Below are 26,660 nucleotides of genomic sequence, written 5' to 3'. Positions count from 1 at the left end.
AAAATGTTAAATCAAAGCTTTTTGGAAGCCATCTTGCCTGCTGTTGTATTTTATTCTTTGCAGAATAGATCAAAGCCAGCTGGACTGAATGGACAGACATTTTGTCCACATCTTCTTCTATTGTGCCTCCTTGAACAAGTTAGGACATTTATATAGATGATACAAAACATGTTCATTCATGAATCATTCTTAGATTAAGAGATTTTAGTCCAATCAGTTCAGATTGAGTTGTTTTTCTGTTACTTTAAATTCAAATAAGCTGCTGCTGCTGACCACGACCTCAACTCACCATTTACACTCACACATGAAAATGGCTGCAGATTGATCCATAATTATACAACCACACGTCTTTGAAAAGCAGAAGTGGAGCCTCCTGCACAACCAACAAGAATGCAGCAGGTGGTTTCTGGATGGTAAGTCAACAATAACACACTTGTCTTTTCCAGCAGCCATTGTACTGTGCACACACTGGTAAAACCAGCTGACCAAACAACCTGAAGTTTTGGTTGCTAGGCAACAGCACAGTGAAATGGCTCATTTTCCATAAACCAAAAATCCTAAACCTATTGCCAAAAACAGCTGGGTGTTTTTTTATTTATTTATAATGTTTTTGTACTTCCATTTGTGTCTCTACTAAAAACCTAAATGCTTAAAAAAAAAAATACACAGCCTTTTTTTTTTTTTTTTTTTTTTTTTTTTTTTTACAATAAATTAATGTTTTTTTTATATCTGGAAAACAAGCTGTTTCAAAAACCTCCCAATTTTTAATTCACATTTGACGTACACTGCACCGTTACCTAGCAACCCCAGCCAAGCAAAGTCCAGTTACCTAGCAACCCAAGCTGAGCTCCAGCAGGTTTGGGCAGCTGGTTTTAAATCTGTATGCACTGTATAATGGCTGCTGGAAAATATAAGAATTTTGTTGTTGACTTACAATCTAGAAAACTACTTGCTGTATTGTTGTTGGTTGTGCAGGAGGCTCCACTAATGCTTTTGATACATCTTTGACTCAGAGTCAAAGATGTATAATTTTCATGTGTATAAAGTGTAAAAGTCGAGTTGGGGGCGTGGCCAGCAGCAGCTTTTTGGCATAAAAGTGACAGAAGCCTAAAGTAGCTCAAAGTAGTCAGAACTGATCAGACTAAAATTTCATTATGTAAGAATGATTTTGTTAAAAAGTGTAATGAAGATGTTTTGTTTTGCCTATAAACTCGTCCCAACCTGCTTTAAAGGAGGCGTAGTGACTCACCTTTAAATTTTGATTTATGAGGTGGCAAAACGTGAAAAGGTTGGCGGGTTTAAATAGTTTTCCAGCACACGGTGTGTCTGTGTCCCAGCAGCAGTGTTTGATATCTTTTGTTTGTGCCAACATGAGGACATCTAATAGGGATAAATGCAGAGTCTCCCTGACTTCCAGGCTAAATTTAACACCAGAGGAAGACAGGAGCTCCATCATGCACTGACCTTCTGCAGACATGAGCTTCACCCTGCAGCCGGCTCTCCGTCCAGGCGCCCTGCACGTGCCGCTGCGATGACATTATAAACGCATCTGATGATATCAGACAGACTCTGATTCTAAACTAGGAGATGTTTATCCATCGCACATGAGCTGCAGCGGATTAACTGAGAACATTGTTTATACAGACACCAACACTCAGACTTTGAGTACACCACCATTTCTCAGTGTTTTGCTTTTAAAAGCAAGGCTTTCTCTCTCTCTCTCTCTCTTTCTTTCTTTCTTTCTTTCTTTCTTTCTTTCTTTCTTTCTTTCTTTCTTTCTTTCTTTCTTTCTTTCTTTCTTTCTTTCTTTCTTTCTTTCTTTCTTTCTTTCTTTCTTTCTTTCTTTCTTTCTTTCTTTCTTTCTTTCTTCTTTTTCTATTAGTAAATCCATAAAAAAACCAAACATTAAAGAGTTTAACTTCATAAAATAACATTTAAATAATGATATTCCACCAATTTTACTTAGTATGGAAAAACACAAAATCTCACCAAGTATTGTTTCAAGTGCAAACATCTTGGTACATTTGAGATAAAATAAATTAAAACTAACTTACAAGTAACTTTTAAGTAAGAAATATGAGCTTATTTAAGGTAAATAATTTCTTAATATTGATGAAAAAGCTCTAGTTCTATTAGCAGATTATTTCACTAGTAACATAAGAAACATTTTTTGTTTTAAGTGAAATAATTGATCATTTACTCAGTACTTGAGTAGACTTTTTACCAAATACTTTAACACTCATACTTGATTACTTTCTTGGATGGGTACATTTTACTTTTACTTGTGTAAAAATATGTTGAAGTAGTGCCGCTCTTGCTTGAGTACAACTTTTGGATACTCTATCCTCCTCTGTATGACGCGTATAGCGGTAAAACTAACTGTTAATGTTAGTGTAAATGTTAATTTATTGCCAAAGAACATCCAGGTGTTTTTTTTTAAAAGTGTTTGTTCTGTTTGTAGAACCAACTGAGACCCAAATTTATTTATAAAACATGCAAAATGTGAAGCCTTGAGCAGCCTTTACATTTTTGCTCTTACTTGAGTAATTTCACGGATGGATACTTTTTACTTTTACTTAAGTAAACATATGTTGAAGTAGTGCTACTCTTATTTGGCTACATTTTTGGGAACTCTACCAATCTCTGCTTGAAATGCATCTTCTTGCTGCATGTATGCATGGCTGGGGGTTGTGCTGACCTGCATTAGCTGAACACAGCGACTGGTTTAAGTGTACAGAGGCTGCACAGCTGAGAGGATTGTTCACTCTCAGAGATACGCTGTGTCAGGCTGTAAGCAGCTCCGGCTGAACTCCACACCCTCCCTGGTTTTCCTCTTACATAACCTCATCTGGTCCTGTATGCGCTGCACGTAGCGGGATCACACTGATAACCGTTCTGCTTCAAAGCCAACTCTCAGGTCTGCAAGTTCTGCCTTGACCAAGTTTCTGGAAACATAAAATAGCATTGGCAGCAAAGAATTATTGAGTGTTTGTATTTACAAACAACTCTTGGATGTTTTGTTGCAGCGGTTCTGTGGGAAATCCTCCGCCCAACGGGGAACATTGTGTTTCTGGCTGCACAGCTGCACCTTCTTGCTGACAATACAACAGGCTGGGACTGAAGGACTGGCCAGCAGCTTTCATCTGAAACCAGTTTTGTCGAGCTGACAGTTTCAGATGTTTATGTGGAGGCCTGGCTCAAATGTCACACTGATAACGAGAGTTAAAACAGTTCCCAGAACCAGGAGCTGAAAGTTTCTCTGCAGCAGGACGCGCTGCACTTTAGTAAACTCACATGCAAAATGTACCACAAACGTCTCTTACCATTATCAAAGGTATTTTATCACATTTGCATGATACTGTGTGTTTAATTAACATGCAAATGCTAAATAAAACATGAAGCCTGTGAACAGTTAGACAGGAAAGAAAAGAATGAGATGCACACTGCAAAAACATGAAACATTACCAAGTATTTCTGGTAAAGTTCCTGCTGCAAATATCTTATTACACTTGAAATAAGGCAAAACTTATTTACAAGAAACTTTTCAGCAAGAATTAGCAGCTTGTTGTCAGTCAATAATTACTTAATTTGAAGAAAAAGTTCTGGTCATAAGTGAAATAAAATGCCAGTGGAAAGATTACTCTTTTAAATCGATATTAAGGAAATATTGACTGAAAACAAGCTGCTATTTCTTGCAGAAAAGTTACTTGTGTGCTAGTTTTGTCTTCTTTCAAGTGTACCAAAATATTTGTACTAGAAACTAGACTAAAGATACATAAGGAGTTTTTATTATTTTACAGGGTCGATACTTAAAGATTCAGAGAAACAAACCATATAAAGACACAAACAAATGAATCACTAAGAACCACAAAATAAGCAACAAAAAGCAAAAACAATCTAGAAAAGCCAACAGAAGCTAATAAAACATACAATTAGGGCACAAAAATCTAATCTGCGACATGCAAAACATGTTAAAAGATCTAAAAGGTGAAAAATATTTGTGCTAAATGATGCATAAAAGATGCAAGAAAACAAGAAGATGGACCGATTGAATTTAAATGGAATATTTTCAACGGACACTCTAAGAAAATAAAGAAACACAGTGGTGAAAACAGAAGGTGATGTGTTGAAACATAAAAACAAGTTTGCATGATTTTACATAAAATTATCACTAACAGCAATTAGTAGAGAATACAAAAATGATTCAGATGTGAGTCTTATTGTCCATGAAAGGAGATCCTGAAATCTCTGCTTTAATTTGTTAGTCTGGAAACCCTTGAAGCTACAAGCAGAAGAAATGTGGTGGGATGATGATGAACAATGAGACCTTAGAGACAAAATGGAGCGTTAATAGTGAGAGTTCAGTTTGTGAGAAGAAAAGTCTTCAGTTTCAGTTTAAATGGTACAGAAGACGAATGTTATAGAGGAGAAAACATGAGAAACCTGTTAAGTTCTGGCTGTAAAACCTTAAAAAAAACTTTTTTCCCCACATTTACTGGCATTAAATCAAACAAGACATGTTGCATTTTAGGTGGGTTAGGGTTACCAAAGCTTCTTATGGGCTGATCCCAGAACAATGAATTTGTAGAGATTTATTTTTTATCAAATGTCATGAAGAAATCTGGGAAAGCCCAGATCTCATGGCTTTGCAAGCTTCACCATTTAGTTCACAAAAACGGAGTTAAACTGTGGCTAAAAATTAAAAGAAATCAGCCAAAGTATCAGGAGGAGAACAGTGGACGGCATGAAGTCTGGGTATCCTTTCCATAAAACTTTGAGACAATGCTGGCTGAAGCTGATAAGACTCTGAGTGGTTCAATGTGATTACAGTGAAACTAGCAATGGAAGAATTCATTTTTCTAAAAGCAACATAAAAACCAAGATTACAGTTTGCAAATGTCCTTCACTTTTGGAGACAAATCCAAAAGCGTAAAGGGATGAAACTAAAACTTAAAGGGGACTTATTATGCAAAATTCACATTTTGAACGTTTTCATGCTTCCATTTTGTAACTACTGCTTTTAAAAACAAACCAGGCACTTAAAAAACATTTAGAAGGTTTCAGGAAATAAGTTAAGAAATTTTGAAGTCTAGAAAACGAGCCGTTTCAAAAATATTCAGTTATTAAGCCATAGTCAACAGTGTCATAGCAACGCGGTCAGCCTGTCTTACCACTGTATAATGGCTGCTGGAAAGAAAAGTGTTTCGTTGTTGACTTACCATCCAGAAACCACTTGCTGCTTTCTTGTTGCTTGTGCAGAAGCCTATACTTCTGCTTTTCAAAGATGCATGGTTGTATAATTGCGCGTCTGTTTGCAGCCATTTTCATGGGCGAGTGTAAAGGTTGAGCTTTGCCAGCAGCAGCTTTTTTGGATTTAAAGTGACAAGACGCCCTAAAGCAACTCATTCTGAAAGGAGCTCAAACAGGCAGAGCTGAGGAGGCTAAAATCTCATAATCTAAGAATAATTTTATGTAAAAATGTAATGAACATGTGTGTATTGGCCTTGAACTATTGTAACAGACCTGGAGCAGGAAAAGTATCATCTGTTCTCATGTCGAACAGTGAGAACAAAATGGTTATTTATACAGAATGTAAATGTCTGGTTCAAATTGTATATATCTTTATATTATTAGCTCCTGATCAGTTTGTAGCACTGTAGCCTGTACAGGTTCTCTCCACGTACTCTATCTTCCTCCCAAAGTCCATGAACATGACTGCTGGGTTAATTAATTACTAAAATTTCCCTTAGATGTGCATGTTCATATGCCACCCAATGTGGTTTTTTAATGTTTAATTAGAGTTCAAAAGAAGAAAAACACACATCTGCATGTTCAGGTGAGCAAATGGCATCTAAGTACAGAACCCTGTGGAACACCATAAAATAATAATTAATTATCAGCTAAATGAAGCTTGCTGATATTTTTAAGCCTTTCTTCTGCAATGTTGAAGTAAAATATCCGCACTTGTAAAAATAAAACAATCGTAAAATGATAAAAGGAGCCAAAAACAGATTAAATAAATTCAAAACCCTCACAAAGACAGAAAAACAGGAACCCTGAATTGTTACAAAATTTCTGTATAATGAGACAAAAACAGAAACATGGACATTTTCTAGTAAATATGACTGTAACAAACTCTAAAACACCTGATAATGTGATAGGGTGCCCCGTCCCTCATGCAGAAAACAAATCTTCTTTACTGCCAGGTTTCTCTGTAGTCTGTTACTGAAAACACATTATAGTATCGATTAGAGCTAAAAATACTTTCAGACTCAACTCAAAGTTCATCAGGAACTCGGCCAGGTTGTTTCATTTCCATGAACATGTTCCGCTCTTCTCAGTAAAGTTTGTTGACATTTTCTGAAAACTTGGCTGACAATTTAACTTATTGTATTTTATGGGCAAGATCCTGTTACTTATGAGGAAAATCTCTCTAAAGAGGAGCTTTGTCTCTGTGGATGTTTCCTGCAACCATGCGGCTCTTGTGCAGCCAGAAAGATGCCAAACACAAATGCTAATGACATCAGCCTGCATGTTGGTTCACATTATGTCTGCAGCACAAGGAAGAGCTTTGTATCTGAGCCGTGCGCTTCACATGGGAAGATTTTACGTCACAACGACGCCTGGCAACACCAACCCTGCTGCACACCAGCAGCGTGCATCCCATTACACAACAGCAAATTTGTTTTAATTCCAAGCAACCGCTACCTTGAGACCAAGTTGAAACCTGCAGGAAAACCTGTTGAGGGGAAAAGAGCAGCTCGCTGACTGCTAACGTTCAGGCTAACATTTATTTGACTGCTTAATAAACGTTTCAGAACCGAGGTGGGAAAATAATGGTTTGGGATTTTTGATGTCTTTTAACAAGTCGTAATCCGTCAGAGTAGAGCATTTTTATATATTGTTAAAACGTGAAAAATTCTAATTTTAGCAAGTCTTTAGCAAGATTTATCATTAAAACTATACATAAAACCTGTCTTGTTGTAACAGCAAAGTTTTCTCGTCATAACTACTTAAAAAACGCGACTACGTTTATTTACAGGCTCTTGAATCTAAAAGCTTCCGTATAATTCAGACATTGTTTTTTTTCTGAAATCCAACTTCTGTTTCGTAATCGTTTGATTAACGGCTAACGGTTAACGACCCGCATGCGCAGAAGAAGAACGTAGACGTCACACAGTAGTGCATTGGAAATGGTAAAAGAAACAGTAATGAAAAAAAAAAAAAAAAAAAAAAAATGGAAACAGTAATGTATGCTGCCATCTCTGGATCAATTTTCAAGTTGTTTAGCAATCGGAACCGACATTATTGACACAAGATCATAACAACACAAAGGAAGCTAAAGTGTGTCGCTAGCTTTAGCCATTACGTCTAGATTTATCGCTTCTCTTTTCCTCTGGTGCAGAATTATGACCCATGTTCTCATAAATCCAGACATAACCTCCTCATAACCTCAGATGTTAGATTAAAAAGTTTTATCTAACTTTTAAATGACGTAAAAGTTAGATAAAACGCGGCACGACTATCCTGACAGCAGACTTTGAAAAATATCGGATATCGATCCAATTTAGTTTCACAATAAGCGGCAGAAATCTGATTTTTTGGGGGGTTAAAAGGTGGGAACTGGGCTTTTCAGACTGCGATGAGAAAGCCGGATACGGACAATAAATAATAAATAATAATAAAAAAAAAAAATAAATAAAAATAAATCAGTTGTGTGTGAGCTGTCTGAACAAGCTTTGGTCACCGAATTTAAAGGGTGGGGGAATATACGTAGGATAAATGCCAGTTATGGCAGCATTGATTCTCAAGTCAATGCATTCCAAGTCAAATCCATAAAACATAAACCAAATGGAGAACAGAATAATTAAAATTAGGTTATCTTTTACGCTCCTATCTGACTGGATTTTGACAAAGTCTATAAAATGGGTGTAAAATATGAATCTTAGTTATAATTTAACCACCTGAAACAATAAAACGTGCAAAGCAGTGATTTAGCACCATGTTATCTGATGATTATTGCTTTTACCTGCTGTTTGGGCACCAACTTCAGTTAAATGCAAGTAGCCTACTGATCAGATAAATTATGCTTTTTAAAATATATATAAATAAATCTTTTACCAAGTATTTTTGGTCTAGGTTGTAGGACAAATATCTTAATACACTTGAAATAAGACTAAACTAACTTACAAGCAACTTTTTAGTAAGAAAATGTAGTTTGTTTGAAGTAAATAATTTCTTTATATTGATGAAAAGTTACATTAACTTGCCAGTAGAACAAGATATATTTTTTTCCCATATTATAAGTTTAGAAGTTATAAGATGGGATTTTTTTGTTTTTTACTTATAACTAGTACTCATTAATATTAAGGAACCATTCATTTAAAACAACCTCCTGTATTTTGCTGAAAAGTTACTTGTTAGTCAGTTTTCTCCTATTTGAAGTGGACCAAGATATTTGTGCTACAAACTAGATCATAGATACTTGGTAAGATTTTATGTTTTTGCTTGTCACTTTACATGCATTTATAAATTGAGGCTTTTGTAAAACATTCCTGCAGAACAATTGGAGTGAACGTCAACCTGAAGTTCAGTAAATATTTCCCCAGTTTCTCTCTGCTTTGATTGGTTGGTTTTCTGAGAGGTGCCCACACTATCAAAACAAACTGGTTTGCAGTCAGCTGTTTGCTCAGGGAACAGTACAGTTAAAACATTTCTCAGTCCACCGATAAGAGGAACGCAGACATGACCTGCCCTGTGAACTGATAATCTCTGCTCTGCCCGGTTATCCACCGGTTTACGGCTGTTGAGCAACTCTGAGGCTCGTTGCAGAGCGGAGGACAGGAGACACCGCCTGCTCCTGCCAAGTCTGCAGTCACGCAGCCTCATCATGCCTGGCAAGGCCCATTCAGGTCTTTCAACACTTAACGACTCCCCAGCATGTCCCAAGATCTGTCTGTCACGTCACACACTGAACCCAAGACACGTTGCAACACCTGAGAGCTTCCAAATTTATCTGAACGTCTGGCTCCTGCTTTTTAGGCAGGGCGAATGGATTTAGGAAAGATTTTAATACATAAAATCTCCAGTGAACTTTAAGCTGTACTGCATGATGAAACCTCCCCCTCTTCGCCTTTTCAAATCCAGAATGTGATGAATGTTTGCTCTCAGGTTTCTAAAAGGCCGAATGTGGCCTGCTGAGGTCAACTCTGATGCAGAATATCTGACCTTGGACATTAGCTTCATATCACAAAAATATTCCACTCCAAAATATTATGTTTTGTTTTTTTTAGTGTATAAAATGTTTAATATAGTTAATTGCAGGGTCTGTAATTGAATAATATTGACAAAAATAAGCAACATTTTCAATTAAAATTATTCAATAAATAGAAATATGAGCTCAACAGCAAATATATGTTTATTGTCTTTAATCTGCCAAAAAAATAACCCCGCAGGGGCTAGCTGTGTTATATATATATAGCTAACACAGCTAGCCCCGCAGATTGCAGATGATGCAAGCTGTGGTTTTTTATAAAACTCCATCATATCATCAACCAAAACTACACAAAAATTGTACTAGCTTTCCAAGAAATTTCTTTAATGCTCCTCTTTGTTCATCTTTTCTATAATTTGGAGATAAAAAGGTGAAACAGATTAAATTTCAGGTTTTTTTGCATCCTTTCTGGACTTGATAAATTAAAACATAATTTCTTTCCAGTGGTTTCATCCGGCTCAGCTTAAAAAGAAACCGCTGCTCTCTCTGGATGCCCTGCAGGTCCAGCTGTCACCAGTGAAGCTGACCCAGTTTACTTGAGTGGGCTGAGGCACACTGACCAATGCAGCCATTTTGATTCAAAGGCCCATTGTGTGAGAGGAACAGAGAGGAGCAGCGTTCAGAAACGCAAACCCTCTGACCCTGCCGGCGTCCTCGCTGCTCTCAGGAGGAACAGCAGCAGCTCGGCGGACGGTGTCGCTCTGTGGACGCCCTTCATCCCACAACCTCTTAATCACTGCTGTGAGGCGAAGGGGGATGGGGGGCGAGGATCCGAGGACAGGATTGGTGGAGCTGTTGCTAAGGGGAGGGCTTCTCTCATTGATGGATAGATGTGGTTGGACCCATTCTGCTTAATGTGTTGTTTTTGTGTGTCGTTCCCCTACTGAGCACCAAGCGTAGCAAAAAAGATCTGCTGATATTTAAAATAAATGTTCTTTAAACTGAACCTCCTGTGCAAAAGTCATATCTGGCACGTTTGTATACTTCAATTTGGGCCTCAACTGCTTATAAAAACACCCAGTTGTTTTTGTTCAATAAGTTAGTAAGTTTTTTTAGTGTCTAGAAAATTAACAGTTTCAAAAATCTCCTCATTGTTAAATTACATTCCGATGTTACCTAGCAACCCTAGCCAAACGCAGCTGGTTACCTAGCAACCCAAGCAGAATTCCAGCATGTTTGGTCAGCTGGTTTTACTGCTGTGTGATAGCTGTTGTTGACTTACTATCCAGAAACCACTTGCTCTGTTTCTGTTTGTTGTGCAGTGAGCTCTACTTCTGCTTTTCAAAGATATACGGTTGTATAATTGCGCATCAGTTTCATTCTCATTCTCTGGTGTGAATATAAATGTTGAGTTGGGGGCGTGGCCAAGCAGCTTACTTGGATTTAAAGTGAGACGATGTCCTAGAACCAGCTCAATCTGAATTAAGCTCAAAATGAACAGAACTGATCGGACTCATTAAGAATATTTTTGTTCAAAGAAATCTAACGAACATGTTTTGTGTAGACCATAAATCCATCCCAACCTGTTCAAAGAATCACAATAGATCACCTTTTTTTAAAAAAAGATTGCCATTCTTAATACACTTTTATGCAGATTTTATCCTCTATTTCTGTATTATGTGGTTTTGTATTTTTTCAATATTTTATTTGTATGTATTTATTGTGTTTTATATATTACACTTCCATGTTTTCCTTCAAAAAGAGATTTTATCTCAGAGAACTTCCTGGTAAAATAAAAAAATATAGAACATAAATGACTGTATCCATCAATATTTCAACTGAATAACTGAATACAAATTATTAATAATTAAGATTTTAATTTATGCTAAAATCATGTGTGCCACTTTTAAATTGATTGTCCCTTCTTTCTGTATTTGTGGATAATGCCTCCCATTGTTACTTGCTGGAGTTCCAAAGTTTTGGAAATAATTTTGTAACCTTTTCAAGGATGATAGACGTCAGTGAGTTTGTTTCTCAGCGTAATCTGTTGGTTTTATTTAGCTTTATGCTGTAGAACTGGTTCTGTTTTAGTGGTTTTTCTTCATTGCACACATCAGATGAAACTAAACCAGTAAATGTTAATCAAAGTTACAATTATTAACGAATATATAAAAATAATTTATCTTTGAAGTAAAGTGCTTTAGGTTTGAGGTAACTCTGGTAATTTATGCTCCTCGTTCTCCACTGAAGGCAAACGTCAGAGAAACACCTGTCTGATCTCTAATCAGGTTTACTGAATTTGCTTCATCGCTTTTGTTTCACCCAAATCTTATCAGCTGTGATGACTCAGTCCTGTTTATGTACCAGAGTTCCCATTCCCAGGGTTTGAGATGATTACTGGACTTTGTAAATGTCACTGGATTCAGTTGGCAACAAAGTGTTTGAACTTTAGAATTGGTAAATGTTCCCAAAGGTTTGGGATTTTTACTGCAGGGAGGATCTGCAGCTTCGGTGCCCTGCAGACCAGCTCACCACTAATTTGCATGAAACGGCCACCATGTTCAAATACGGAGTGCTGAATTTGCTTCAGGAGCAGCCATGACACTTTTATGCAGCATTTATCATCACCTTTAGGTGAATTCAATATTTTACACTGCAAAAAAAAATATCACAAAATCCTAAGAAATTTTGGTTTTTCTAGCACAATTACCTTAGTTTGTAAGTTAAAATTTACAAGTAACTTTTCAGCAAGAAAAGGGAGATTGTTTTAAGTCAATACTTCCCTAATATTGATGAAAAGGTTCTAGTTCCACTGGCAGATTATTTCACTTGGACATCCCTGATAAGTGAAATAATCCAGTGGAACTAATACTTTAATATTAAATGAATTGACTTTAAAGAAGCTCATATCATTCTAAAAAGTTTCATTAAGTTGGTTTCATCCTATTTCATAGTGCCTTGCAGCAAGAAGGTCCTGGGTTCGATTCCCGGCCCGGGGTCTTTCTGCATGGAGTTTGCATGTTCTCCCTGTGCATGGTGGGTTCTCTCCAGGTTCTCCGGCTTCCTCCCACAGTCCAAAAACATGACTGTCAGGTTAATTGGTTTCTCTCTAAATTCTCCCTAGGTGTGAGTGTGTGTGTGCATGGTTGTTTGTCTTGTATGTCTCTGTGTTGCCCTGCGACAGACTGGCGACCTGTCCAGGGTGAACCCCGCCTCTCGCCCAAAACGTAGCTGGGGATAGGAACCAGCAACCCTCCTGACCCCATTAGGGGACATGGGTGATGGAAAATGGTTGGATGAGCTAAAATACCTGGTAAGATTGTGTGTTTTTGCAGCGTAAAAAGCAAGTCTTCTTTAATTTTAAAATACATTCAATGCAAAACTCCAAGACTCACATAAAGGGGAATCATTACATTTTAAATATTGAGGATGCAAGTTGGAAAGCATTTTTTATTAATTCTTAAAACAGAAATGAAAAACTAAATTTAAAATGGGGAAGCTCAGGTTTCCTCATGAGCACCCACCTCAAAAATCTAAAATGGCCACCTTCAACTGTCAGTAAAGGCACAAATATCGCAGTTTAATATCTTTAAAACTTTTATTTTGCAAAGAATCCATCCAACTACAGTAGGGACTAATAGTTTATATTGGCACTGGACTAAGTATAGCAAATATAGACAGAAACATGGTGAAGGAGGATTCAGCTTCTATGCACCACAAATCTGGAACAAACTTCCAGAAAACTGCAAAACAGCTGAAATACTGAACTCCTTTAAATCTAGACTAAAACCCACATGTTTAAGAGTTTCTTTTGAACCACTATAAGTAAATTGACCAACATATTTGATGTTTAATAACAGCACTTGGCAAAATGTTTACTGGTTCTGATTTTGTATTTTTGTGATGTTAAGCACCTTGAACTACCATGTTGCTGAAATGTGCTGTACAAATAAACTTGACTGGTCATTTTAAAAGTTAGTTAGTTTCTGGAACATGACTCGGTTTCTAAAAGGAAAATCCAAGCAATGATCCCATTACTTCAGCAATAAGGAAGAGAAGGAAACCATTGTAAAACATTGCCATTTATTTCAGCTGCAGTGCATTTTATGCATCAATATAAAACTGATTTTGAAATACAAGGACAAACATTGAGCTGTTAAAATGTCACAAGGACCTGAACAGGGCAGCAGTAGAAAAAGTATGAGGCCAAGGCACACCAACAAGTGGAAGGAATTAAACTTTGCACAGTCAAGAGCCCTTCAGCTCAGCTTTAAGATAAATTAAAGAAGGAGGATGGGCAGAACAACCAGCATTCAACATCTCCTACAGGTAGGAACCTTTTTATTCACAAACATGTCTGAACCTGAAACATTGTGATTGGTAAGATTCTGTAGAAACCAAAGCTGTGCGTCATCTGGCTGGAGAAAAAAAAAAAAAAGTGAGGAAACCTCCACCAAGCACTGAATAGAGAGGTCTGGCATCACTGGTTTCAGGTGGCAGGTGGAGTGCAGAGGAGGAGTGAAAACAAAGAGCGCCCTGGTCAGATAAGATTTCTTACAAAAAGTCAAAGCAGTCCAGTGCAAGAGAGAGAGAGAGACTTCTATCTCATGAAGTTCCCTCCTCCGATTTCTCGCTTGTATCTGTTGGTGAGGTGGTCGGCCTGCAGTGTGAGCTTGGACAGCACGCCGAACAGTCCTCTGAGGTGATAATGAAACTGATGCTCCAGGTCAGCGTTGTCCTCCACAGCCAGATCCCCCTTCACCGATGGCTGCTGCTCCCTTTTCTCCTGCTTCACGGCAATCTCAAGGAAGCTGGCGCCACTGCTCATCTCCCTCTTCAGCAAACCCCACTCCATGTCGTTCTTGATGGACTTGAGGAGCAGGTAGTGTTCGTACATGTCCCTCTGCTTGTTGCTGGCCACCTGGGACTCTGCCATATCGTCGTTGTTGTTATTGTTGGCCTGCTCCTCCAGGGGAACGTCTCTGAGCAGGCTGGGCACCATGATGGTCTCGTCCATGTTGTTGGCAGCTGCTATGAAGCGGTGCATGACGTTGAGGAGAGAGTGCTTGTTGCTGGCCGGGTCGTTGCTGATCTGCATCATCATGAGGGATTTATAGGCTTAGCTGCAGACTGGTAAAATTGGGGTTAAACCGGGGTTAAACCTGTTAAATAGAAAGCAGAACAATTAAAAATCTGAAGCACATAAAGCTGACAAGTCATTTCCTGAATTTTCCTGCATGACCTTGAATTATTTTCTCTATAAATACCACTCATATTAAGCAGAAAACAGAGAGGACTCAGACTCACCTGAAGCTCCAGAAGCCCTGAGGAGAATCTTTGTTGGCCGTTTTGGTTGTTAGTCTCGCCAGGAGCCGGACAGAAACCACCGGGAAGGAAATGCGAACGTTTCCTCGGTTGTCTGGAAGCATTAGCCCCGGTTTTATACCCGGAGCGCCGGCTGGAAAAAAATAAAACAAGTCAAGCCCCGCCCCGTTTTATTTCTCCTCACAGCCAATTGGAGTGCTGGGAGAATATGGGCGGAGCTTAGTAGCTTCTGATCCGCGGCTGACCAATCAGAGAGGAGATTAGCGCCGACAGTTGGCCGTGTTTGTTCCTCTATTATCCGCTGCCTGGTTACGTCTCTCTCCGTGCTGCCAGGCAGTTACAATCTGAAAACACCTAAATTATACTCGTCTGTCAGGTTAGACTAGCGGGAAGAACTGAAAAGTTTGGATTACATCAGATTAATCCAGTTTTAGGATATCCCCCCCGTATTAGCTCTTATCTCCGCATTAGGAGCTTTACCCAACACTGCCCCCTGCTGGCTGAGTCACGTAGCTTCAACATTAACCTCCCATGAACTGAAATAACTCCCTAATTTAAATTTATAGGTCACAATCTGTAACTCGCTTAACACAGGTTAAAATATACATCTATTCCACCTGCTAGAGGAAACGCTGGTCTTACCTGAAGGTTTTAGACCATAACGGCTCCAGAAACCCCGGTTGACAGGACTGACTTTATTAAAGTCCCAGCAGCAGAAGCAACTCAGGTGTGTTTAATTACATTAATTAATGATCAGGTGTGGCATAGTGCAGCTTTGGGCCTGCCTGGAACAGAACAACATTCAACTATGAACCAAGTGCGGGATATTTTTGTGTTTCTTTTTAACCTGCCATTACATTTACATCTAAAGAGTTTTAAAATGTTTTTCATTTTACTCGCATGCTTTATGTGTTCAGTTGAAATTAGGTGGAAAGATCCAAACTACAAACTGAAATTTTCTGCAGTTTTTGCCATTTGGAAAATATAGAAGAAACGCTGTCAATTATTATAATAAAAGTAGAAACGTAAGTAACTGAAAGTCTTTATTTCAAGACAAAAGGTAGTCGATACCATTTAGAAATAAATACAATAAAACATTTTTACAAACCCTCTAGAAAAACTAATGAAGTCCTAAACCATAAATTGTAAAACACATTTATATTTTAATTCTTAATAATTTAATAAAATGTATTTCTATTCAACCTTTATTTTACCAGAACAAACTATTTGAGATTGAAAACTTGTATTTCAAAGAAGTCCTGGCAAAGAGGCAGCATAAAGCAGCATAAATTACTATATTATATTGAATTATTATTTATAATAATAATAATAAAATTTTGTTTCCAGGAGCAATATGGGCAAAAAAATAGTTTAGCAAGAAATATAACAGAGAAACAAGAAAATATAAGAAATAAAATATACAGCAAAAATATGATAAAGTGCAAATACATAGCAGCAGAATTTATACTACATGAGTCTAGTTATATTGTTATAACTCCATATTGATTATGTAGTTATAATCAATAAATAGTGGCCAATATCATTTAAAGTTCTTTATTTCAGCAATTAATTTGTGTTTATTAGTGTTAATTTTCAACATTCTGACTCACAGCTGGTGAAAACCCAAACTTCAGTTCCTCAGGAGATTTTAAGATGATATAAATTACAATATAGAAACGTTCCAGTTTACTCAACCATCTGGGTTAGGTGTCCAGCAGACAGTCACTGATACTCTCCACAAGGATAGTTGAAAGGTCAAGTTACAGCTAAAGTAGCTGTTCAGAGAACATTGTTTCCAGGAATACTGTTGGAAAGTTTAGTGGAAGGAAGAATGTGGTAGAAAGGGTTTACAGGGATAACTGCAGGGTTGAGAGGACTGTAAATGAGATTAGATAAATGAAATGATTTCAGCAATATCCTAGTATTCTGACATGTTTCAGCTGTTAAATGGTTAATAAGAACAACTTTATTTGCACAACAGCCACTGGATTTTATATTTTGTAAATATTGACCAACTCTTGGGCATCTGCAGGTTCAGCTACGTGCGTCTGAGACCGAGTTTGTTTTGCCAACATGGAAGCATTCAAGTCAACAGAACAGGCAATGCAGGTTAAAAAAATGCCATAAATTTTACTAATATTTGACAAAAACACTCAAACTAATAAAGTATAAATTAAAATAGCTGAATTTTAGTTCTGGTTGTGCATCAAATTAATTTGACCAGCTCCTCTCCTCTCTCTGCAAAAATTAAAATAAATAAGTCTGTCTTTAAACGATGGATATAAATGTTTGCAAAACAGAAACATTTAACGTATCTTTGCTGTTTTCTGCCGGTCTGCAGTCTCTGCTCACGTTGAATCTCGTGTTTATTTTGCCAACAAACACAGAGGGGAATCTCCAATGTACTGAGCAGCTGAAAGTAAACATGGCAATAAACACACACAGGGAGTTCCCTAATTTCATGACAAGGTCAGAATATGTTTCACTGGAAATAAGGGTAATTTAATATTCACAAAAACAAGGTTTTATTTTAAAAAAGCTAATTTTCCAATAGCATTCTGAGCATTTTTGAGTTTTAAACCTTGAAAACACAACCAAAGCTTTAATTGGCAGAGTTTTGATGTGTTGTTTTGGTTTATTATAACTTTTTTTTTTTTTTATTGTTTTAACTCCTCAAATGAGAACAAATTTTGTCACACAGCATTTCTCCATTTCTCTGTGAATGTTTTAGGAGTTTCTGTGCTGTAACACAGCTGACTCAGACGAGGTGATGAAGCAGAGAAACGGCTAAAACAAGCAGAGCAGGACTTAAAAACACAGATCTGAAGCAGCTTGACATACTAAAAAAAAAAAAAAGGAAAGCTGCTTAAAAATCTTAAACTAAATTCAAAATGCTCAAAAATATAAATTACATATAGGTCAGTGAAAAATAAAAGATGAATTAAAATAAATTCATCAGAACATGGGGTAATTATTTCTTAATATCTTTCTTTACCTCAGCAAATATTTTAAAATTAATGTTTAAAATAGATCTGCTAAAAATGATAGGTGCATTTTCTTTGAAAAACAAAGCCTTTTAACCATTTTATAAAATAATTTATATATTTTAATCTGAACTCACATGCACTTAAGTTCAAACTTAAATATTCTCTAAAATCGGCTTTATTCCCCGAGTTTGTGGACAAAAACAAGAAATTAAGACTTTAATTCCACTCACAGTTAAGACTAGGGGTGGATTATACGAACTTAGATTATCATCAGTGTGTTGTGGTACTATTTTAATTTACAATACATGTGATTAAAAAACAACAACTACTCTATTAGGTAGTTTAACACCAAGTATTCCTAACACCACAAACAAATGGAATAAGATTCTTATTTCTTATTTGAAGTCAGAATCTTTATGGCACCAAATACAAAAGGAATTGGGATTTATATCACTAAACGACACATTTAGCCATATTTTTAATTTTCCAATATTTTTTGATGTTCTTGTGGAAAAAACAGGGGAGAAAATAGTAAAACATATTTAGTCAACATTATTGTGACAAAGATGAATAATTTTCACAAAATATAATCAACGATATGCTCCCACCTCAAATAGACACTAAAAATATGAATGAAAGGAGCAAATTAAATTTTTTTTCTTGGGAATGTATGTATAAAAAGTGTTTTTAATAATAGAGACAGGTTGAGTTGATGGAAATATTCAAGTTCCCCACCCACTAATGAGCTCAAACTTAAACTAAACTCATTTAGTTTTTATTATTTTGCGTTTTTTATCACAATCTCAGGAGTTAACGGCTGTGCAGACACATCCAGACACCGCGGCCCGTCAAAGATACCAGATTTCATCTTTATTTTTTTCACATGCATCCAAAGAACAACACCAACACTGAACACAGAGTCATTGGAGCGGCTGGATTGGCACATAATGGCTGCCGTTCATCAGTACTGGCCCACACACCATTTCTCTTCCACATAATTCATCCAGAGCAGCGATCTCTCCGTCTCCCATTAGTTTCACATGTAAAGACACAAGTGGCGCTGAAGATTTTCTATACACTAGATCAAGCTTATTAGTGAAAAACAAGGCAGTTGAAGCACAGGAAACAGAAATGTTAAGTTAACTACATAATGACAGCTAAACTGGAGTGAGTAACAGAAACTTGTAGGTCCCTTTGTTTTGGTCAGGTGTCATTCCTGTAACGCGTTTGCTCTGCTGGGTGAAACAGTAAAAGTAGAAGCTGTAAGTTTTGCTCCCTAAAAATGAAACTAACATTTATACAACATTAAAATCTGAGCTCAGTTTGCACCTGCAGCTGCCCAGCTGTCACCTGCAAACAGAGACGGCAAACAGAGATAAATGAGGGGAAGTGAAGCCAATAAAGAGGAAGTGAAGCCAATAAAGCCGTACCTGTGACAGGTGACTGCTAGACCATCTCATACTGGTTGTTGGTTATGTAGCGAGACAAGCAGCAGGCCAGGAAAATCCCAATGACCTGAGGGGGAAAAAATAAATAAATCAGACAAAACAACATTTATCTGGTCTCTGCAGCTCAAATTAAACTGAATGTGTAACTTTCACAGAGACCCAAGTTAACATTATAACTTCCTGTGTTTTTGGAGCAACGTTGAACTTTAACCCTGCTGTAAATTTACAACCAGATGAGCGACTGTCAGCACATTTAACCTGACAACATCACTACCGTTACTGGCCTAATTATTAACTGGGATGGAGCAAGAAAGCTTTAATTATTTTAATTAGTTTCAGTTCAAACCAGAACCATCAATTGATTAAAAAATTTAATCAGATTTATGACTATGCCTAGAAATGTTTAACTGTCTCAATCCAAACAGGTCTGAAGAAGGCTTAAAGGAAGCCATTTTGTTTTAAATGTGGAACTGGTTCGATGAAGCGACAGTCGCTTGTCCTCATCCAGTGTTTAAAATGTTTCAGTGTTTGATCATTAATTAAAGACAATGAAATGAAAATTAAAGTTTTCTGTACCCAATAATTATTTTCAGGGAGGAGAATCTAAAGTTTGATTATGGCACACTATTAAAAAGCTTATATTTTTATGAATTTCATACATCTGAATATTCAGCCAAGTCAGTACATCTGATCAACATGGAAGACAGTCACAGATTTTAAGTTTGAATTTATCTTCAATTATTAAAAATGTGTAATCTGATTTTAATTCATAGAGAGAATAATGACCACAAAATAATCAAATTATATCTTTAAAAGGTGACTGTAATCCCAATCAAAGCTCTGATTCTCCATGTTTCCGGCTGCTGGAAGTCAGATCAACGCAGCTCATTTAAAACTCATTTTACCTCAAGTTTTCTCCCAGTTTGTGTTTTTAGCCATGAAATAATCTGAGATTAACGCTGTTTTGATCTGATTTCACTGTTTAAAATGGCTGATCAAAGAGCTGATTAGCATCTGAGGATGTAATCTCCATTAAGGATCCCTGATGAGGAAATGCGCACAAGAAATGGCTGAGCTGGAACAATGCTGAGAAAACTAAAGCAGAAATCTGAAAACTGCCAGCGTTTTAGAGTGTTTTTAATCCTCTCTAAGGTGGAGTTTAGTGCTCAAACTGCTTCATTTAACAACATTTCTCCTGTTCTGCCTCAGTTTGGGTTCTACTATTAAAGCTGCGATTCTTTGGCGTATTTTGGCTGAAACTGAAAAGTTGGAAAATTGATCCAACTGCATCGTCCTCACACTCTGCTGAGTTAGAGAAATTTTTTTAAAGAAAAAAAAAATACAAATACCAGTTTTTTTGGAAAACATGCTCCAGGTGTTGTTCAATAACAGACAAGTACAATCTTTAAGTCGCCTCGGTCAATAGAAATAAACTTTGAACACTCACTGATCAGCAGCCTGCAGAGCCAGGCAATATGAACATGTTTTACTTAAAAACAAGTTCAACTTGAAGACTTAATTATGTAACAGTTGTTCCCTTAAATACTGTATATAAAGGAAACCAGGAAGCTTTCACCCCAGAGGCTAATTGTACAAAACATTTCAGTTTCAGGAGTTTTTCTGTTTTTAAGGTCTGGATATTCAGGTTTTGTGGCCACTAATGAAAATATTTATAATTAAAACCCCTTACTAATGTTACCTAAGGATGACTGTGGAAGGAAGATGATCATTACTGCTGCATACGGCTTTGATCTCACATTTGGGGAACCAAAAAGCTTGACATTGTTTAACATAAGAGGGAAAAAAAGCAACAAACCTGGAAGAAAGCGATCCCAAAGGAGACTCCGGCAATAACTCCAAGGTTGGACTCCAACACGCTGGTCACCAGTGAAAAGCAGCCCTGACAAAAAGAGAAACAGACAGAAAAAATTGAAAGCTTCCAGTAAACATCATGACTGCAGCTGGTTGTTACTCACCTGAGGGAACACGAATGGGCCAGCGCTTCTTACGGTTTTCCGGTCCTCTTCAGTGCAGTTGTGTTTGTTTTTACAGCAGCTCTCAGGAATCCCGTAAAATTTGAAGTAGTCCGTTTTTTCCCAGTCTAAGAAATTCTTCATGCCGCAGCAATGCAGCTGGAAAAAGAATTAGAAAAAAAATCTTCATGCAACAGAATCTGATTCTAAAGGAAATCCCTACTGCAGAAGTTACCAGGTAATCAAAATCGTACTGCATTTTTAAATTAATGTTTTTTGAACGGATGTGACTTGTTTTTATTTTAACTGTTTACTGTCATTCACTCTGCCTTTGGCTATACATAGAAATCTGTCATAAATGACGGGTCATCTTCTGGTTCTGCATCCTCAGAACCAAACATGGAGAAACAGCATTCAGCTTCTATGCACCACAAATCTGGAACAAACTTCCAGAAAACTGAAGAACAGAGGAAACACTGAGTTCTTTTAAATTTAGACCAATAACCCAGCTATTCAGAGCTGCTTTATAATAATTAAAACACTTTAATAAATGAAACACTAACCAACATCTTGATGTGTAACAACTGTAATGTTTCAGTTGTTGACTTTGTGTTCTGACTTTATATTTTCCTGATGTGAAGCATATTGAAAAGCTTGTTTCTGAAGTATGTGTTAAACGTGACTGATTGATGGATGTTATCCATGTTAATTGTAATCTTTTAAACTCTTCCATCAATCTGCTAATGGTCTACAGATGACTATTAGCCTCTTTGGCTAAATCCAGCATACATACATGATATTTTAGTGTTTGTTAATCAGCATCATCTCCTTCATGAAATATATAAATATTCAAAGTTTGAGGCGCAGCACCAACCTTTTCCTGGAGGCTGTCGACTGCTTTGCTCTTGCTGTCTGTGCCGTTGTACGTTTGCACTGCGCCCTCGTAAGCCTCGCCGATTTTATCCTTGATCTGATGGATTCAAAACATGTTAAGCAGTTTCACAGCTGAACATGAACGACTCCACAGTTTCAGTGATTTACCTCGTGCCGGAAGATGAAACCTGAAACTCCTGCTATCAGCTCGGCCAGGAAAACCAGGGTCAGAAACATGGCGTACTGAAAAGCAGAGGGGAACGTGGGTAACCCGAGCACAGAGATCTGCAAAGGGAATGTTTTCCTTCCACTCGCTCACCAGTTTGAGCATCCATGGGCTTCCTCGGCATGTGGCGAAGCAGCCAAACAGGCCGAAAACAACAATGATGGCTCCGGTCCCGATCAGGACGTACGGCGCGTTGGTGCTGTCCTCAGAGACGAGGGAGAAGTAGGCCTCCAGGCTGACCTTCCCCCAGACGCCGACAGCCAGCAGGATCACACCTGTGAACTGAGCGAGACGACGGCGCCGGTTTAACGTGGTGAAAACAAAAACACCAATGATTTTACCTGCAAAAGTTCAGCCATGTTTGGCATCTTGTTCTATTTTTATCAAACATTTTAAAGCCCTGGAATTATTCACAGTCAAAGGAAAGTAAATAAATAAAATAATGACATGATGGCGACTTCTTTTTCAGTGGAGATGCAATGACTTGGGCTATAATTAATTAATTGGAAAAAATTGGTTTTTCATTTAACCACCTAGGAATTTTTTAGACAGCACTAGAAATATCTAAATAAACATTTTATTGCCTAAAATGCAACAACATAGCATTCAGTTAGTGTAAGCTTGATCATCCATAGCAAAGGAAGATTCTGCATCTAACGATGCTTCTAACATGAACCAGTGAAAAGCTCAGTTCTTTCTGACCAACTTATCAATATAATATATGGCTGATTTGTCGATTATATTTTGGATTAACTAGTTATTAATTGGACAGCAGAAGTTGACTTTTTTTCAGAATTTAAACCAAGTGAAGCAAAAAATGTCAATGAGTAGATCTGAATAGGACATACAGACAAAACCTTTATCTTATTGCAAAATGTTTATATTTTTGTACATTTTTGACTAAATTACTGCTGTGAGTGTTGATCTTTCAGTAATTAGCCCTTTTTGAGTCTGTATATGCCAGTTAACGGTTAATCAATTCCTAAATTAGTTCATTAATTCAATAATCCATTCATTATGATTTGTATTCTTTGAGGTTTTCACATATGCTGTAAATATAGTATTTAAAATTACCTGGGGTTTTTTCAGTACTTGACAGGCAATCAAGGAAAAAACTGGACCCTTCTTATCTTTATAAAACAGAATTATAATTATTTTCAGGTGACAGGGTCTAAAATCTGAACATGCCACACTATTAGAAGTGTAGATTTGAATGGATTTCAGACATCTGACAGAATATTGAGCCAGGTCAGAGCAGCTGTCTGATTAACATGGAGGACCAGACGAGCTGCGTTCTGTCTTTGCTCCAGAAATGTGTTTTTTTCTGAGCCACAAGCACAACTTGATTCATTTATGTTGACCGAGATGCTTATCCAGCCTGACAGGGACATGTTGGGTCCTTTTATTAAACGTAGAGAACAGAATCCAGGCTGGAAAAAACAAAAACAATTTCCAAAATTGATTTCCTCTACCAAATCAACACCGTTCCCACGGGAACAAACGCAGTACAAAAACAGAAGTAGGATTGTATTTCTCAGAGCAGAAAGAAAAAGGATAAGGTCACCTGAACTGCAAGGTGTCTGATTAGATCGCTGTGGGTCAGAAATAGACACACACACACCTGGGACCGGCGCTGACCTCCGCCTGGGGTTCAATCAGCTAAATGTTTCCTTCTTTAAAGCGCTGAGTCGTTAGTGTGAGCGGCTGAAAACAGCCAGCAGCAATAAATGGACGGATAAAAGCCCTGAAATCAGCCAGCAGCAGCTGCTTGTGTGATCTGCACAAAGATTAACACCAGGAGCAAAAACAGGCCCTGATTTTCCTACGCTTTTAGCCTTTGTTACAGTTATTTTTGGCCATAATGTTTTCAAACCAGCCTACTTTGACGATGGGAAAATATTTATGTTTATACCTTATTCAGCTTTCATTAGCAAACAGAACCAGAATTTGTCTTTTTTTAAATTAAAACATGCAAACTTCCATAGTTGGCTGCATCATTATTGACAGAGGAAAAATGGAATCTTCCAGGGAGTCATTTCACTTTTTCACTCACTCACTTCTAATTATTACACCCGAAGGTTTCAAGGTCGATGTTGCTAACTAAACTGTTCTGGCTTCTTGTACTGAAATCTAGTGTCCTTTTTCTCTAATCTACGATTCTGATTTTTTTTTTCCACCTGAAAAGATTTTAGAGCCCATCATAAAAACAAAACTCATCTTCTGTTATGAGCCTTAACAGAATGGAGGTCGTCCTTATCTCTTTAGAATTCCTTTATTTTTTTATATTTTCTTGGTGATAAAACAGTTAAGATGTTTAAGGAGGTTAAAGGCTTTTCTTCTGATCTTTATAGGTTTAAGTTTAAGAACAATCTGACCTTCTTCTATTTGTACACATCATGACTTTGGATGTGAATACAAAGTCCTGGACAGATGTCTGTACTGAATCTTAAGACTCAAGTCATCTTAAATAAAAAAGGATGTGCACACACACACACCTGATCTTTATGGTTTTGATTGCAAATTTCCAGAATAAATTTTAATCTTAAAGATTCATGACAAAACCAGTAAACATACTAAGTGCTATTCAACCTATAAGACTGTAAATCAAGTAAACATCTTACAATGTTTTAAGATTTTTCCAGAGAAGAAATATTTTGAAAATAAGCTCCTATCTCTGCATCTTGATGCTATGTGCTATCCCATCTCTCATAGTGAGGCTATAGAAAAACATTTAAAAAAAATATATTTTGCAGCCAACTAATTAATGAACCAATTAATCAGCTACTCTACTAAACATGTAAAGCATATCTTATATCTTCCATCAGAAATCTGAAAACTCTTTAGCTTTGTTATTGTCAAACTATGTTATTTTGCCCATTTTACTTAAATTTCCAACATAAAATGTCTCATTTTTTACACTTAATACTTTGCCTAAAAAATTATGCTCGTTTTTCAGATTTTTTAATTAGGTAAAAATAAATGATTATCAGTTTCATAAATAAATTATTCAGAGCAGCGCAAAGCATTAATGTGAGCAAGCTTTAAAATGAACAATTATTCTATTTTAAATCAATGAAAGTTTGATTTATGATTTTACATGTACGGTAAACTTCCTTGCCCATTTTTCTAATCTGTACTATAGTGATAGTCTGAAACAAAAAAAACCTGCTCTTTCACTGGATTTATTTTAAACAACCAACAGCAGGTATTAGAGTCTGAAATTCACCTTTTAAAAAGGGGGGAATTACTTAAGCGCTTGAATGCAGGTCTGATACTGTTTTAACTCGCAGTGGGAATTTCCCACAATATAAAAAATTAATTTGCAGGAATATTTTTATCATCTAAATTGATGTAAACTTTATAAAAAAAAAAAAGATGGTGTGGTTTCCGAACAATTTCATGTAAAAACTGCAAACCCCTCAAGACTTGACTAGACTTATCCATTCTTTAACAAAATGTAAGAATATTTAAAAGTCAGGTTTCTAGGAGCAACCTCTGCGAACAGATTAAGAAGATGATAATGGGTGGAAACAATAAATTCAGCATAAATTTAAGGCAGATACTTCTACATGAAACAGGCTACCAACACAAAGAAGGAAGAATCTCTATAAAAATATTTTCCTTAAGAAATATTTTGTAGAGCATTGCAAAGGCATAATTTTAACTACTTCGTCTATTTAAACATTTTATTCCAACAGGACCACCCACCATAAAACTGTGAGCCAAGTATAGTTAACCAACATTTTCAATATTTTGCCAAACGTTCCTTTTCATGGTGTATTTAAATTTTCTTCAAGTATTTAGAACATTTGAGAGTTTTACGTCTTGTATTTTGGAGTTCAGTAAAATAAATGGCGTTAAATATTTTTCATACGCAAAGCTATGAAAAATAGCTTCGCGAATAATCAACTGTATTCAGTTGATTATTCGAGTTTAGTGTTGCTACTTCGTGTGTGATTCAGCTGAGCTTTTGAACAATACAGAAATCATAATGTTTTATTTTAGTCGTGTTAAATCACATCAGCAGCATGCCTACAGATCGTTTATTTCGGTTGTTAAAGGCTAATCACGGTTGGTCGAGAGTTTTCCTCCCAACGGTTGGAAACGCAGAAGCTAACGGTCGCTTCGGTGTCTCCCCAACGGCCGAAGAGTTTCCAACAAGTGGCTGAACAAAACCGACTAAAACGTTTCATTTGTTTTCATTCGACATGTTTGGCTCATGCAGTGATTTTTTTTGTTTTGATTTTTTACCCCCTCCGACTTTCTGTCATTAGCCTCGGTAGCCGCTTTGAGCCCCATTGTAGCTCCTTTATCCAGCCACTCACCCAGAAAATGAGGCTGTAAGAAATTAGGAAAGTCTTCAGGCAGGTAATCACTGGCTTCGTCTGAAGCCGCCGAGACGGAGGCGACATGCTGGAGTTTAGGTTCACAGCTACAAAAAAATAAGAGATAAAAAAAGCTTCCCTTTCTGCTTCCCGACGCCGAGATTGTGAGAAAAACTTTAAAGATTCAGCAAGAGGGGGGGAAGTGTCGTCACTAACCCAAGAATCACTTTCCTGAAGGGACAAGTGGCTTCTCCTACGTCAAGGTGGCAGTAGCCACACTTTAAACGCC

At 37.0% G+C, this 26,660-nt stretch overlaps 2 protein-coding genes across 4 annotated transcripts; both read right to left on the bottom strand.

The window, feature by feature from the left end:
• Positions 1-13,278: 13,278 nt before the first annotated feature.
• Positions 13,279-15,268, bottom strand: mid1ip1l (MID1 interacting protein 1, like). Of its 2 annotated transcripts, none has more exons than XM_044127894.1 (3): positions 15,182-15,268; positions 14,522-14,672; positions 13,279-14,376 (listed from the first exon to the last, which is right to left on the bottom strand). In XM_044127894.1, the coding sequence occupies exon 3, from the start codon at positions 14,316-14,318 to the stop codon at positions 13,815-13,817; it is 504 nt and encodes a 167-aa protein (XP_043983829.1). In that variant the 5' UTR covers positions 14,319-14,376; positions 14,522-14,672; positions 15,182-15,268; the 3' UTR covers positions 13,279-13,814. The 2 variants fall into 2 exon arrangements, with proteins under 2 accessions (XP_043983829.1, XP_043983830.1); XM_044127895.1 differs by lacking the exon at positions 15,182-15,268 and adding an exon at positions 14,785-14,803.
• Positions 15,269-18,374: 3,106 nt separating this feature from the next.
• On the bottom strand, positions 18,375-26,642 carry tspan7 (tetraspanin 7). 2 transcript variants are annotated; one of them, XM_044127893.1, is made up of 9 exons: positions 26,372-26,623; positions 22,140-22,328; positions 21,989-22,063; positions 21,822-21,917; positions 20,951-21,106; positions 20,791-20,874; positions 18,957-19,041; positions 18,856-18,876; positions 18,375-18,758 (listed from the first exon to the last, which is right to left on the bottom strand). In XM_044127893.1, the coding sequence occupies exons 1-7, from the start codon at positions 26,456-26,458 to the stop codon at positions 18,973-18,975; spliced, it is 756 nt and encodes a 251-aa protein (XP_043983828.1). In that variant the 5' UTR covers positions 26,459-26,623; the 3' UTR covers positions 18,375-18,758; positions 18,856-18,876; positions 18,957-18,972. The 2 variants fall into 2 exon arrangements, with proteins under 2 accessions (XP_043983828.1, XP_043983827.1); XM_044127892.1 differs by having other exon boundaries at positions 18,375-18,876; positions 26,372-26,642.
• Positions 26,643-26,660: the final 18 nt, after the last annotated feature.

Source organism: Gambusia affinis, linkage group LG09, assembly GCF_019740435.1.
Source record: "Gambusia affinis linkage group LG09, SWU_Gaff_1.0, whole genome shotgun sequence".
NCBI lineage: Eukaryota > Metazoa > Chordata > Actinopteri > Cyprinodontiformes > Poeciliidae > Gambusia > Gambusia affinis.
The sequence above is the reverse complement of the archived record's forward strand: the minus strand, read 5'-3'. Positions and strand labels throughout refer to the sequence as shown.

Coding starts and splice junctions, on each gene's coding strand:
- tspan7 (XM_044127892.1), bottom strand. CDS start 26,458: ATGTCGCCTCCGTCTCGGCGGCTTCAGACGAAGCCAGTGATTACCTGC. Junction 22,329..26,371: donor CTTACAGCCTCATTTTCTGG/GTGAGTGGCTGG, acceptor CGTCTCGCTCAG/TTCACAGGTGTGATCCTGCT. Junction 21,107..21,821: donor TCGACAGCCTCCAGGAAAAG/GTTGGTGCTGCG, acceptor TTCTTTTTCCAG/CTGCATTGCTGCGGCATGAA.
- mid1ip1l (XM_044127894.1), bottom strand. CDS start 14,318: ATGATGATGCAGATCAGCAACGACCCGGCCAGCAACAAGCACTCTCTC.